This window comes from Pterocles gutturalis, unplaced genomic scaffold, assembly GCF_000699245.1.
Source record: "Pterocles gutturalis isolate BGI_N339 unplaced genomic scaffold, ASM69924v1 scaffold21519, whole genome shotgun sequence".
Lineage (NCBI taxonomy): Eukaryota > Metazoa > Chordata > Aves > Pterocliformes > Pteroclidae > Pterocles > Pterocles gutturalis.
Window position 1 is genome coordinate 1 of NW_010128755.1, and position 14,590 is coordinate 14,590.

The window sequence follows — 14,590 nt, forward strand, 5'->3', positions numbered from 1 at the left end:
ACGGGGGCTTTGGGCTGGCCTGGCCCTGCGGACAGCTCATCTAGGCGGGTCAGAGCTCCCTGCTTGCAGGATGAGCATCCTGGGCACCTCAGGGGCGGCTGCCCACCCTGACCTTCACAGCACAGAGGTCTGGGACAAGCCGTGCCCAGGCTCTGCGGAGAGCACCTCCCCTGTGCCCTGGGCTTCTCATGGGGCTGAGTACCAGCTTCGTCTGTGAAATCAACAGCAGGAGCGTAGCGTCCACGCTGTGACCTTGCAGGCCCACAGACATGCAGCCTCTCTTAGTCCCTGTGCTCAGGCCAGCTAGATGAACAGGCTGCTGTGGCTGGGCCCGGGAGGGAGCAAGCACGGGGGTTTGGACTGCTTTTGTGGTGCTTTCATAAGCACTGCTCATTTTAGAGGCTGCCCAAAGCACTGTCTGAATGCTGTGGGTAGAGGGCACTACGAGGTGCCTCTCTCTAGTCTTGGGTGAGATTGGTGAGACGCACTACAGCAAGGTGGGGGATCACCAGGGAAGTTTTCCTGTAACAAAAACATCCAGATGATCTTTGACATATCCCCAGATGAATGTCACATGTTTCATCACACTTTCCAGGAGAAGCCAGCTTCTGCCTTTTCCCGAATGAATGCTCTTTGATTCCCTCCATGTGTCTATCAGATAAGTTTTTGTGTTTGGGTAGAGGCAATCTGAAGTTACCTTTACATGTCATGGATCACTTCTTGCCCTCCGGATCTTCTGATCAGTATAGCAGCCAGACTGTAAATGGGTTCCCTCTGGGCTTTGCTTTGATTAAATAAGGGATTTTCAAGCAACAAACCAACAGCAAAGAAGAAAAAAAGTATTTCAAGAGTGTTGTCAAACAGGAGTTTAGAGTCCTTAGGACCAGAGGCATGACAGTAGAGAGATCGTAATGACTGGGGTTGATTGGGGTTATGGGAGTCCAAAGGGGTGGAGGAATTGCAGCGTATGAGAAAGGAACTCAGTGTGGAGGACTTGAAAGGTCTGGTAGCTGAAAATATGAATGTTTTCTCCTTTTGAACATTGCCTATCAACATCCTGGGGACATGGATAAATGCTATCTTCCCTGTTTAATTCGAGACGTGAACATGAGTTACCCAGACTTGTTTGGTAGGTCCTTGGCAGCTGCATGTTGAACCCATGAGCTTGATCACCAAACCTGCATAGCGCTGCTGCTTTGGGCTGTCTGCAGAAAGCTAATACTGCATCCTTGTAAATTACTTGGGCGAAGTTATGTATGCCTGATACAGCTTATAAAGTCTAAAATAGCTTTAGATGAAGGCTACTGAATGAAAAAAAACCCTCTTGGCACACTGCAGCAATGTTCTCAAATTCCTTCATTGATGTTAATCTAGTAAATCCCATTTATTTTGCTGAGAAGGAAACCGATGCTCAGATAATCTCAGTGATTTGTCACAGAATGAGTCAGTTGCAGAGGAGTAGGTTTTCTAGCTTCTTACTCCCAGTCCTGAGACTGAGTCACAAAAGTTGCCTCTGTCCCGTTTTTGGACTGTGATGTCTCTTCCCAGGTAAGATGAATACAGACTTGTTTGTTTGGGGTTTTTATGTATTTATTTTTGCTGTGGGTTTTTTTGTTTGTTTTGGTTTGGTTTTTTTAAACACAGTACTTCTGACCAGTGGGAGAATTTCCAAAGAGTGCTGAAGCATCGTAGTTTGATTCCCCCCTCAAAAGGGAAATCCACTGCACCTCCATCTAGGAGCTAAGATAAACTTCAAATGGAAAGTATAATTTCAAGGAGGTGAGAAAATGGAGAGGAAACCACCAATGTTCATTCTTGATCCTGAAGTCTCGAATAACTAGTAATTATAGCAATACCAAAAGGGACAGAGACGAGTTATTTCAGTGAATGAGGGCAGCCAAGGAAGAGAAGTAACGGTGTAGCACAGCGATGAAGAGGGTTTTTTAGGCTGGGGGTTGGGTTAAGCATGAGAACCAGGAAAAGCTGAGACTGTAAAGAGGGAGTGGGTAAGAAAGAAGATATTTCCTCTGGACATGGGTGAGTAAGAGGAGCAGGTACAACACAGTATGCCAGAAAAATCCCTACAACCGTTTGTATCCCACCTTGCAGGTGTCCCTGTACCCATCAGTGAGTTGGGACCTTGGGAGCTGGTGGGAAGCAGTTACCAGCTGTTGTCAATATCACTCTCCTCTCGGAGCCAGATAGGTCCATGCAAGGTAGTGCTTCTCAGAAAGGCACTGCCTTGTCTTCTGTGCCTGGTCTGCCTGGAGGAGAAGGGGCGAAGGCAGCAGTTGAAGAGTTGTTTTGATCCCTTAGAGTTTGAGCTGATTCACAGGAAAGGAGCAGGAGGCGGAGTTCAGAGACCCAGATACCCAGATACCCACAGCACTACGTCTGTGCGAGTCTGTGTCCACCACCATCCTTGAAATAGGTTTGGAGCCATTTCTCTGTTCTCTTTAGAAAGCAAGTTGTCCCATCCATCTTTGGAGGGGCAGTGCAGCCAGGCTGAACGGTGGAGTCCTGTCTGCACTGGTGCTGAAGTTTCATCATGGGAAGTGAAAGCATGAGCCTTAGCCAGGAGACTTTGTACTGGATGCTGATTTGGGCCATGGGCTTTATGAATTGAAGTGAGGTTGGGAGAAAAGACTGTTGTGTCGCTTTCTGATGAACCTACTCTGTCTCAGATAACTAAATGCTGGTGCCCTCAAACACCTGTGGAAATGGGTGAGAAGGTGCTTGACGCTTTGCTGAGGAATTTAAAGCCAGCAAGACTGAGTGCTGTAGAGAACGCCGGTTAAGGACCTGACTTGGAGGAGGGGCATACAGTCTCTGACGAGCTATGGCAAAGCATGTCATGGGTGAATGGATTCTGAAAGGCACCTGGCTGGTTATGGGTGCTTCAGATCTGTGATGGGGAGCAAAGGGGACGGAAGCTTGTGCAGTACCTTCTGTCCCCAGCTCCTGTACTTCCCCGTGCTATTCACTGTACTGCCAGTGTGCCGCTGCAGGGATGGTGGGTGGGATGACCACCCCCACAGCAGGCCCTCCTTGCCACCAGGTCAGAGACAAAAAAAACTTGAAAAGAAGCAAAGCTATGAAATTTACTCATAGCACAAAGCAATGTACAGTTCCGTTGTGTCAGTTATGCCGAGCTCAGGGTTCTTTCTTATCTGAGGATTCCAGATAACTTTTATAACTTAGTTGCAGTCACCAAGGAGCACATCAAATGCCAGGCAGGAAACGAGTCGATGCTCTGGTTCAACCCGTACCAGAGTCCTCAGTGGTTCTGAGTCGATCAGAGCAATTTGTGAGGCAGCAGACTGGAATCAGGCAAACGCCAGTGCTGTCACACCCGGGAAGCTGGACTGGCTGCCAAAACAATGTGGCTTTGAAACGGCCCTGTGAAGGGCCTCGTGGACATTCAACAGCCGAGTTGGTTTTGGGCTTGGAGGGAGACGGTATTCATACGCTTGCTGATAACCTCCACCCCCTCCGCTGGGGGGAATTCTCTGCTGCAGGTCAGGCTCAGCTCGTTAGCACACAGTGGAAGCTGCCTGATGAGCCCTGCCAGGCAGAGCGCTGGGCGGGCAGCCGTGCCATGCCTCCTGTGCTCGCTGTTTTTAGGGACTTGTTGCTGTCCCCAGCCATCACGGGCTCAGATTTCATGAGGGGCAGACAGCTCATGTGCTAATTACAGCTCATGAAATAGGGCCAGCCGTCCTGATCCTTCATGTGACTAATGAATAGACTTCGTTTTCCCCCCTTCTGCAGACTTTAGTAAAAGGGCAATGTTCAGGATTTCAGAGAAAACTCCAACATATCTTACTAGGCTTGGACAGTCCCTTAGTGCTTGGAAGCAAGGAGGATTAAAAGGGCATTAGCTCCAGCTCTGCCAAGGGCAGCTAGGCCACTCCTTAATCTATACTGGGTAAATTCAAGTGCTTTGTCCTTGGAAATGCCTCATGGTCATGTTCATGTTTTCCATATGCCCTAATACTTCCAGCTTTTTTTTTTTTTTGAGCCTATGTTGAATTTATGGCAGGTTTGTTGCTTTCCTGCAGCTCTTTGTTAGCCAGCATGTGGATGGGGGTGACGGTAGCAGGATGACTGCAGCATTGCGGGGTGACAGCTGGGCAGTGTGTGTCACTTCTGAGGAAGCCCCATTTTCCCGTCAGTGGCCATCCAGGTGAAGGAGCATACACGGTTTGTTTGCATTCCTTTCTGGAAAGCAAACCTGCTGCCTGACCTTGGCAGGACTGGTATGTTTGGAGCAAAAGAAGTGGTGAGGAGCAGGTTACAGCGTGCCACCAAGCATAGGGAAGTGAGGGGAGGGTGTTTGCAGATTCAGCTCATGTTTGCATACAGTGCAAATGAGGATGAGGAGGGTTGGGGAGACTTTTGAACAGCAAAGACTTGATGGTTAAAGGCAGTTTTCTTTTCATCCTTCTTCGGTAGCTCAGAGCTTCCCAGCAGGCTCAGCCCTGTTCCTGAGTTGTGGTTTTTTCCTTCCACTTGCGGTATTTTTCTTCAGGGGTTAGAAGGGTGGATGTGGACTTCCTTTCAGTGGAGCAACCCCTGTGTGATTGAGTTGTGTGCTTCATTGCCAGAGGCAGCAAACAGTATGGAGAAACTTCTGCCTAGGCTGAGGTTCAAACCAAGGTGTGCCATGAGCAGCAGGTGCCCCTCAGTGTGCCGGAGGAGAGCAGAACTGAAGGGTGGTTTTGTGACCGCATGTGCCAAATCCACCAGAGCCACCTGAGCTGGAGTCTGCCTGCTGGCAAGGCTGGCCGTGTGGTGTCCCAGAGCAGGAGGGAACCTGGAGCTCTACTGCTGTACCGAATCCTGATCCCAAAGGAGCCCTGTTGAAAAGTATTTTCCCCTGTGTATTACCACAGTTTCACCTATTCATTCCGACTTTCAGAAAGGTGGAAGAACATCAAGAATGTTTTGCCACTCTCCTTCCCCTGTTTGCCCTCTTCCATCTGGCTGTGGCCACAATGTAATCGGTATAATAACAATGTACTTGTTACATTCACAGTCAACAGAAAAGGTGGTGGCTGTATTGTGATAAGATTTGGATAGGTGGCTTCATGCTGTGGTGTGTAATCTGTGGGCGTGTGTAAGAGGCTGCATTGCAGAGTGCTGTGAATAGCTCTCTGCCTGACCCTTAAAAACAGGACATCTCAAAATGTGACAGATGTGCTTACCCAGGCAGGAGTCAAAAAAATCTCTTTTTGCCTGTGTTATGGCCCTATCCCATTACCTCAGCATGAACGGGCATTTCATTTTATTCCCACAGAGGGATCGTTAGCTGCTGAGTCAAAAGCAGGAAAAGGCAGCTCTGCAGAGGGAGGCCCCCTACAAAGGGATAGAGGACCTGCAGCAGCAAGGACCAGCTCCAGATTTCACAGGGACAACAGTTTTGAAAATGCAGCTGCTGGTCTAAGTACCTTGTTGGGTCTGAGCTGTCCTGAAGAGCACCTGGTAGGTGCTAAACTGGTCTGGCTAGTTTTAGTTCTCTTGTCCCAGTGCTAAATCAGGTATTTTGTAGGGTGGGAGAGCTGGGAAGGATAGTTCTTGTCCAATGCTTGCCATCCACTGCATCTCTGTGTTTCCCAGTGGTCTGGAGAGCGCCTGAGTTCTGCCTGCCCCGCTGGCGGCTCTCTTTCCCCCAGCCACTAGTGGTGTTCCTGAAGGCATCAGTCAGCCCATGCAGCTGGGACCGAGACATGGCTGATTATAGGGTGGAGACACTGGTGCTCTCAGTAACAGCTGCTCATTTCCCATATCTCTGCCTTGAATAACATCAAAGCTGACTGAGGAATTCCTAATTAAAGGGGACACAGTCAAAGCTGAAACAATATTGCTTGGACTTCGTAGGAGAACGAGAAGATGCTGAATTAGGATTTGACTTCTGGGACATAAAGCTTTTCCCTTAAGAGACTGGAAGAAGAAGGCTTTGCCCTTAAGCAAAATGAAAGAGGAGGTGATGGAGAACCTGACACGGCCGGAAGGAGAGCTGACTGGAATGTGAACAAGATCCAGATGTAAACAAGGGAACAAATTCACTGGAAAATAGTGTGTTTAGTTAATAGCCAATAAAAAGTTTTGTAGATAATGTATTCACGGTAGTAAAAGACCATAGAAGTAGTTGTAAAAGAGCAATAAAGTGATTCTTCTTCATCACCTCCCAGAGTTCGCTCTTTGATCCCACCGCTACAGGACTTCAGCCTGCAGTCCACTTCTGTCCATATTCGCCAGAGGCCAGAAGTTCAGGGGAGGTGTAAACACTAAACAAGAGAGATCCCTGCTTTGGCTGTTTATGTTTGCTTGGGTTTTGTTTTTTGTTTTTTTTTTTTTTGTAGGGCCCATGTAAAATGAAGGGGGGTGATTCTTTTCTCTCCTTAATTTGGTGCATATCGTGTGAGTACCACTGCCATTAGATCCCTGTCAGTGTGAGCAGACCAAACTCACGGTTTCATTTGCTGGCCCTGCAGCAACAAAGCAAATAAGCTCCATTTTCTCCAGCGGTGGAGCTGAAGTCATGCTGAGCCCCCTCCCTTCGTGTGCAGGACACCAGAGATCACCGTGTGTGTTTGTGTGTTGGTGGCATGGGTGGCACAGGCAGAGCTGAGCAACCACCCATCCCAGCACCGGCCAGCCATGGGCTTTGCAGTGGTGACACCTAGCGGGGAGCACCTCGGGGCCTGGACTTTGCAGCCAGATTTGTCTCCTTGCCTGTTGTTGGTGGAAGCGAGGAAGAAGGAGGCTGGGCTCTGGGATGTCGTGAGAGCTGAACAGCAGCCCATGAGAGTGACTTATCCTTGTCCTGTCTTGGTTTCTCTTTTCCAGAGAGAGCTACCGATGGATCCCTGCGGAGTGAGGACTGGGCTCTCAACATGGAGATCTGCGACATCATTAACGAGACTGAAGAAGGGTAAGGGAGCTGGCAAGGGTACACATCCAGGAGCAGGTCCCAGCACACCCTGTAACACTACATCCCTAAATTGCAGTGGTAGCATGCACTGGTGGAGGTAATAAGCTAGGCTTCCCAACAGTCCCTTAGACGAGACTCTGCTGGGAGACCTGGAGACACAGAAAAGCTGTCAGAGCATTTGTTAGATGCTTCCCTGTAATCTTTGTGAGCGCAGGGAGCCATTCAAACAGGCCTTCAGGGTCCCACGAGAAACCTTGATTCAAGCCAGGCTGCCTCCCATCTCCCAAAGGTGTATTTGCAATTCTTCCACTTTGGCTTATTCCTCCTCCATACCACTCTCTCTCTCTCTCTCCTCTGAGAGTGTAAAAATCTGCAGGCTGGTGACTGAAAAGAGAGGAAAATCTCAGGCTGCTGTTCTGTCCTATCATTGTGGAAGTCCTGCTGGGGTTCTCTTCGCAGGTCACTCAGACATGCGCAAAGTGGGTGGGGGAGCCCTTGTGTTCCTGTCCCTGCAGAGAGATGTTCAGAAATCTGCCAGACTTGTTAACTCTGAACCTGGGGATTTGCCAGTCAATTCAAGGGAGACTACTCCTTCTCACAGGGGGAGATGTCAAGAGCAGCATGAAGGTGCTACATGGAATAAAAAATGTAGGTTTCACATCTGCTGTCCCACCCCACGGTGAGGCTGACAGAGGATTAGCAAGCCCAGTTTTCAGCTTCACAGTTATATGTAAAGAAAGTCAAACATTTCTACTCACAGATGTGTCACCACTTCTTTTCCATGCTATTCCCGCAGTGCACATATGCCTGTCTCTGCCCACAGTTCTCAGTCTTGAGCTGTGGCCACTTGTTTCAGTTCTGGGCTCCTAATCACACAACTGTACCCTCCTGGCACAGAGGGCTCTCCCGTTTCCCTGCTAATATCCATCCACTGCCGCCATGCTGCCCCACGTGCTGACCTATTCCTGCCCTTCTCTTTGCCTCAGTGTCTCCACCCCACTTTTCTCCTCCAGCACTGCTACTCTTCCAGCCCAACATCTCTTCCTGTGCTCTGCCAGAGCATGTTGGTTCATTTGTGCCCTCTCACAAGACCACAGTGGGCTGAGACCGCAGTGCTTCTCCTCTCTGAAAAAGGTTAAGGAGACTTTGCTATGCTGCTACTCTTTTGCCCACCTGCAATATAGGCAAGATTTTGCTACTGCATCTACCCTGCTGCTTTTTAGCCTCCTTTCATCCAGGGAAATGCTGTTAAACAGCTTGTTTCAGCAACACAGGGATTGCTGCAGCTCACTTTCTCCCTCGTGTTTCTAACCCATGCCAGCCTTTTTTGTGATCTTGTCCTCTTCAGTCTCTCTGCCATGGGATTTTGCTCTACCCCCGAGTAGTGCATTTCTAGCATAGCTTTTACTCTGCTCTCCGTTGTGTCCTGTGCACCTTGAGTTGTTGCAGACATCAGCACAGAGGCCTCCAATTTCAGTAACAGCACTCATTAGCAGGACCCTGCTCCTCTTACAGAACCACAGGCAGAAGCTGCTTGACCAGTCATTGCTTCAAGCTGCCCTGAAAACATGGTGGAGAAGGTCACCTGCTGAGTATGAGGCATCCAGAGCCAGTGGCTGTTTTGCTTTGCCTCTCTGTAGGTAGGGTTCAACCATCTGATGATCTTTCTCCATCTGATTTCCCCTGCAGGCCCAAAGATGCCTTCCGAGCCATTAAGAAGAGAATTGTAGGGAATAAGAACTTCCATGAAGTTATGCTGGCTTTGACGGTGAGTGATCAGGGCTCTTTGTCAGCTCTGTGATATCCTGCTGTAAAGCTGAGTCCTTGGCTGAGAAGACATGGGTACCTAAAGCCAACAAGGCAAACACGCATAAGCAGAGAAAGCTACAGCTAATGCTTCTTTGCCTTTGAAGGTCCTGGAGACATGTGTCAAAAACTGCGGCCACCGCTTCCATGTCCTTGTGTCCAGCCAGGACTTTGTAGAAGGTGTCCTAGTGAGAACAATCCTGCCAAAGAACAATCCACCTGCCATAGTGCATGACAAGGTGTTGACCCTCATCCAGGTGAGCCAAGAAGAGTGAGCATCTGCAGCAGTTCAAGGAATGTTTGTCTTATAGGTGTTTGTACAGAAGACAACTGTAAATGATGATGGGCTGTACTGTCTCCTTCTCCCCAGTCCTGGGCGGATGCATTCCGCAGCTCACCGGACTTGACTGGTGTCGTCGCTGTCTATGAAGACCTGAGACGAAAGGGCCTGGAGTTCCCCATGACTGATCTGGACATGCTGTCACCCATCCACACACCACAGAGGGTATGGGAGCATTGCTGAAGAGGAGAGTGTTGGGCCGCTGCCATTCTGGAGCTATGAGGGAACTTCAGGAATTCTAGCTTGCATTTAGAGGGCTTTTTGGGAGTGAGAAGCTCCAGGACAGCCTCTTTGCCGGAAGAGCCATTGAAGGCAGATAGGGAGCTGCCATCAACATTCCTCCCCTAATTACACTACCCTGTCAGCTACGAGTGTCTAACATCTCTCTGTCATTTTTCCCACCTCTGTCTGTAGACTGTGTATAGCTCCAACTCCCAGTCTGGACAGAACTCACCTGGAATCAACTCCCCTCAGCAGATAGAGTCCATCCTCCACCCTGTCACCCTGCCCACCGGGAGAGGTACATCCAACGACGCGCCCATCCCACCCACACCAGAGCAGGTGAGTTGGACATGAGCCCCATGGTACGGTTGACTCTCCCTGCCTTTGGGAGCTGTTTCACAAACACTGTTCTGGGACTGCTGTCCTGGTCTTTCCCCAGCCTCTCTCCTCAAGGAGCCTTTTCTCCAAAGCATAGTCCCTCAAGAGCTTCCCAGAGTTCCACTGTGGACACAGTCATGAGCTGGGATACCACAAACACAGAGCGGTTATGTTTTCCTAAGAAAAGGCTGCTTGGAGGTTGAGGGAAGATCTCCTGGCTATAGGGAAGTGGGGAACTGAGACAGAGGTTTTGAGTGAGGTCTTTCTAGCACAGTACAGCAAAAGCTTGTTCAGTAGATGCCTCCTTATCATCTTTGTTCATCTTGCCTCATTGCTGACTGATGTGAATCAACTTTGTCTGGCTATGTGGTTTCCAAAGGCTGGGGCTTTCTCACTCGTTTCCCCATCCTCTTTTCTTCTTCCTCACCCTGACTTCATATGACACCATGTTCAGCACCAAACCTCCAGCTTTCGGTAGGTTGGATCCCCTTGGAGAACAGAGGCTAGAAACTGTTCTCAGGAGGCTCATTAGGAGTTTATGAAACCAGAGGGATAAAGCTTCAACTGCACACTTAGCCCAGGCTTGCCTTTTGAATGGGAATTTTTTCTTTCCAGTTTTGTATTCCTTTGGAAATGAAACAATTTGGGTGGCTGCCACACAGGAGCTGCTAGTGGGGAAAAATTTGAATAAGAACAGCAGCCTGTGCTGGCTATTAAAAATGAAGGCTAGGCTAGTGGCCAAAGATCCTGGATGAGGGCCTGGCATCTGTTACCAGCAAATGAACTTGATGGTAAGTAATGGGGCTTTATTCTGGGAGCTCTTGAGAGCCGAAGTGAGTGGTGACAAACGAGCTCTTCAGTGGCCATTCCCTTCGTCTCTGTAAACGTGTGCACACATGGTGCACTATCATTCAGAGCTACCTCAGCTATCTCCCCAGTGCTCCTAGTGGAGCTGTCACTTCGCCTCCCTTTTGCAGATCGCAAAGCTGCGCAGTGAGCTGGAAGTGGTGAACGGGAACATGAAGGTCATGTCGGAGATGTTGACAGAGCTGGTGCCATCACAGGCTGAGCCTTCTGACCTGGAGCTGCTGCAAGTAAGGAACGCTGGTGGGGCAGAGGGCTGGCACATGCAGCTCAATTTAGCAATGGCTTGATGCACCGAGACATTATGCATGCCAGGCGTGGGGAACAATTGCACTGGACAGTTTAGTGTGGGGTTTATCAGGGAGGGATGGGGTAAGGGAGACACAGGAAAGATGGATTTTCAACGGCCAAGGGAAGTTGTGCTCTGGAATCACCTCACATGGGGACTTTAGTCCCTGAGGGCCTTTCTTTCTGGATGATGTATTATGCAAGAGGCATACAATCTTATTGTCTGCAAAACTCAGACTCAGTTTACCTCTCACACTATTATCTGTTGCCCATCAACCCTTGCTGATAGACCCCAGTAGCCTCTGAGGTGTGTCTGTCCCAGTCAGACTTCCAAATCTATGAGTGCTCAGCCTTAGACTGACCTTTGCAGTAACTTCCCTTTGCTGTGAGCAGGAGCTGAATCGGACATGCAGAGCCATGCAGCAGCGTGTGCTGGAGCTGATTCCCCGTGTGCTGCATGAGCAACTCACCGAGGAGCTACTCCTCATCAATGACAACCTCAACAATGTGTTTCTGCGCCATGAAAGGTACCTCTCTCCTCCCTTCTCTGCTGTGCTCTTCCACAAGAGTTTACTGCTCCCCGAAGGCCTTCTATCCCATCCTTTTGATCTGCCCATGAGCATAATGCTCAAGATGTATCAGCCTGTATTATCCATCTTTGAGAACAAAGACAGTTCTCAGCTTTTGCTGATTTATTCCTGTTCCTTCAAAGCTGTTGTGTAAGTTATTGATGGAATAGAAAGATGTCCGATGTCCCTGTGGCATAACCCAGAAGAAGAAGGAGGAAACTGGATGGAAAGATCTAGTTTTCCAGCTCTGAGGCAGACAGGGACAGAAAGGACTTGCCCACATGGGGTCACAACCCCTTTTTTTTTTCTTCCATTTCATCAAACCCATCTCTTAAGCTAGGATGAAGTCTGGAGAATTTAGTCCCTGTGTCTGTATAGATTTACCAATTTGGGTAGAAGTAGCTCTGCAGGATTGCAAGAAGCTTCTTCACACCACCTCTCAGGAGACATCAGCTCTGTGGGCCTTGTGGTGTCTTCGGTCTTAGAATCATAGAATCCTTCCACTAGACCAGGCTGCTCAAAGCCTCGTCCAACCTGGCCTTGAACACCTCCAGGGGAATTGGGGTCTGAGCCATGGTCCTCCTTTCCTAGTATGTAGGAAAGGGCAGACTTTGCCAAGCCTTATAAAAAATCTCCTGGGCTGTAGGTGAATAAGCACACACTACTGAAATGCATCCTGTCATCATTCTTGCAGGTTTGAGCGTCTTCGGACAGGACAGCCTGTTAAGGTAACTCGGAGCAACTCCCCATCTGTGCAGCTTGGTTTGCATCCTGCAGGTCCTGCTGTGTCCTGATGAGTTGGAGAGATGTTCTGCCAGCCCCACTTACAAGCTGTAGGCTTTGCTCTCCCAGCCCAGCTGCACCAGGCCATGCTGGTGTACAGGACATTCCAGTTCCCACTCCTCGCCTCTCCCTCCCAGCCAGTGGGAGCCTTCCTTTCACCCAAAGACCAAGAGCAGACCAGCAGCAGTCACAGTTTTCCAGTATTGAACACTGAGAGGACCAATTCCCATATGAGCCTCCCTTTGTCCTCTGAGCACTGTCCTGTCTCTGAACCAGCACCTAACTGACTTACTGACATCCAGCAGAACTGTGAGGCTGGCTGCCAAGGTGTATTCTGCCCTGGGACGCTATTCCCAGCCCCTTCTCTGATCGCTGTCCCCCTTCTCACAGGGAGAGTCTTCACAACTGATCTTTCAATGGGTACAGATGGGCTTTCCTCTTGAGTGTTAATGAGCTAGGACTGAAGGGTCAGGGTGTCTGGGCTTCAGAAACTTTCCACCATCTTCCTTTTTTTTCTCCAAAGGCACCAAATGAGGCAGAGAACAGCTTGATTGACCTGGGACCCAGTACTCCTTCTGCAGTGAGACAGCCTGAAGTCATCAACAACCTTTCCTCTCAGCTGGCTGGAATGAGTATGTTGCCATGCAGTTTTCCCCTCAGTCCTTCTCCTGTGCTGCTCTGGGAATCCTTTCATGCCCTTGAATCACCTCCCAAAATTATTTAGTCACATTCATAAAGTAACCTACAGAAATAGGGTGTATTGTCACCTAATAAATTCAGGAAGAAACTTGTCTATGCCCCAAGGCACACAAGCATATGTCTCAGCATCTACACCTCACATTGTGCAGGAGGTGGACATGGTCCTTAAGAAGGACCTCAGCGTTAGGCTGTGCCTAAGGACTGGGCCTTCCAGCAGTGCAGGGGAGAATGCTGCTCCCTCTCCAATGCTTAGCAGCAGTGCAGTTGCCTCTCTTGTTGTGTGTTGTCAGGCTGACCACTGAGGTCTGGGAGAAGAAAAGCAACTGAGTTCTGCTGGAAAGGCAGCCATGAGCATCTTGGTCTCAGGACCCAGGATTTGAGAGATTGTCTGCTCAGAAAGCCTGAGAGGCCTGCAGGGTCTTCAGGACATGCCAACAGCCTACCTAGTGCTGCCTGGTGCTCTCACTGGCTGTGAGCACATTCAGTACAACTACAGGGTGCAGCTACAGAAAACTGGCAAGACTGTTTTTACAGACAAGCCAGTGGAGATATTTTTCAAGTCAGGGTTTTTCAGATGGTGCCTGAGTCATGAAAATCCACTCATCTGTCTCAGAGGTGCTTGCCCAGAAGCACAGGTTATCCCCTTCCACAGGTTATTGAGCAATTCCCTCTGAGTTGTCTTAAATGGTCAGGAACATCTAGCCTTCAGCATCAGTACAGTAAACCAATGCTGCTGCTGCTGCTGCCTGAGACTGAGCTAAAAATATCTGCTGAGCAGGCGAAGAAACCGCTTCTGTTACTTCACCCACGACGCTGCACCCATGACTGTGCTGCAGCTCAGGGGCAGGATAGATGAGTGGGCCTAGAGCAGTTTAGCCTGTTCTGATGCTAGCTTTCCAAATAACATCCTCCAAGCCCACAGCCCTCTATTTACTGCTCTGTGCTGCCTGCTCACTCTGCTCTCTCTCCCACAGACCTGGGCTTGAGCAGCGTGAGCGCAGGGCTGCACTCCCTCGACACCTCTGGCAAGCTGGAAGAAGAATTTGACATGTTTGCCCTGACCCGCAGCAGCTCACTGGCTGAGCAGCGCAGAGAGTGAGTGTAGCAGCCCACTCTGTCCTGTCCTGCCTTCTTGCAAAGGGGGAGGCCTCAGGGCAACTGGGGCTGTGACCCCAACCAGCAGCAGCTCTAGGGAGACAGTAGGATGTGATAGAAATGCACTCTTCTGACACACAATGTTTGTAGGATGACCTCTGTGTTCCCAGTGCTTCTTCCTGCTGCTGTTGTCTCCCCCTCAGTGTCCTCCTGGGCATGGGGTGAAGGAAGTAGTCTCTGTGTGTGGCGACTGTGGTGCTGCATGTGCTGGGAAGACTCAGCGTCTGGAGGTGAATGTGTGAAGTGGAACTGGCAGAGTTTTCTTGTCTGTCTCTGAACTCATGTGCCTTGACTGGGGTGATGTTGAATTTGGGAACTGACGAATATTGATGCAGTCTAATAGACAGAGCATTGAACTGGAGGGTAGGAAGTATGCAGTGAGTTGTGCTTGCAGGGCAGAGCACTGTTCTGTGCCTCAGCTTCCCTGTTGGTACGTGGGACTGGTGTTTCTTCCTCTGTAGTGCATTTGAGACTTCTGGTGTAAAGCGCTAAGAGTCAGATCTCCATAGTACTGGCTGAACTGAAGAGGTCTCTTCTCTACTGGAAAGA

General features: G+C 49.6%; 1 protein-coding gene across 1 annotated transcript in view; it reads left to right on the forward strand.

Moving 5' to 3' along the window:
- The first annotated feature begins 3,836 nt into the window (after window positions 1-3,836).
- The window catches only part of TOM1 (target of myb1 (chicken)), a 15,760-nt gene continuing 5,006 nt past the window's right edge, over window positions 3,837-14,590 (forward strand). The window contains exons 1-11 of the mRNA XM_010079745.1: window positions 3,837-3,846; window positions 6,853-6,937; window positions 8,627-8,705; window positions 8,851-9,000; window positions 9,114-9,248; window positions 9,498-9,644; window positions 10,661-10,777; window positions 11,229-11,362; window positions 12,099-12,132; window positions 12,711-12,819; window positions 13,861-13,981. Of these exons, the coding sequence (XP_010078047.1) occupies window positions 6,900-6,937; window positions 8,627-8,705; window positions 8,851-9,000; window positions 9,114-9,248; window positions 9,498-9,644; window positions 10,661-10,777; window positions 11,229-11,362; window positions 12,099-12,132; window positions 12,711-12,819; window positions 13,861-13,981 (1,064 nt within the window). The 5' untranslated portion in view covers window positions 3,837-3,846; window positions 6,853-6,899. The remainder of the gene's footprint in view (window positions 3,847-6,852; window positions 6,938-8,626; window positions 8,706-8,850; window positions 9,001-9,113; window positions 9,249-9,497; window positions 9,645-10,660; window positions 10,778-11,228; window positions 11,363-12,098; window positions 12,133-12,710; window positions 12,820-13,860; window positions 13,982-14,590) is intronic.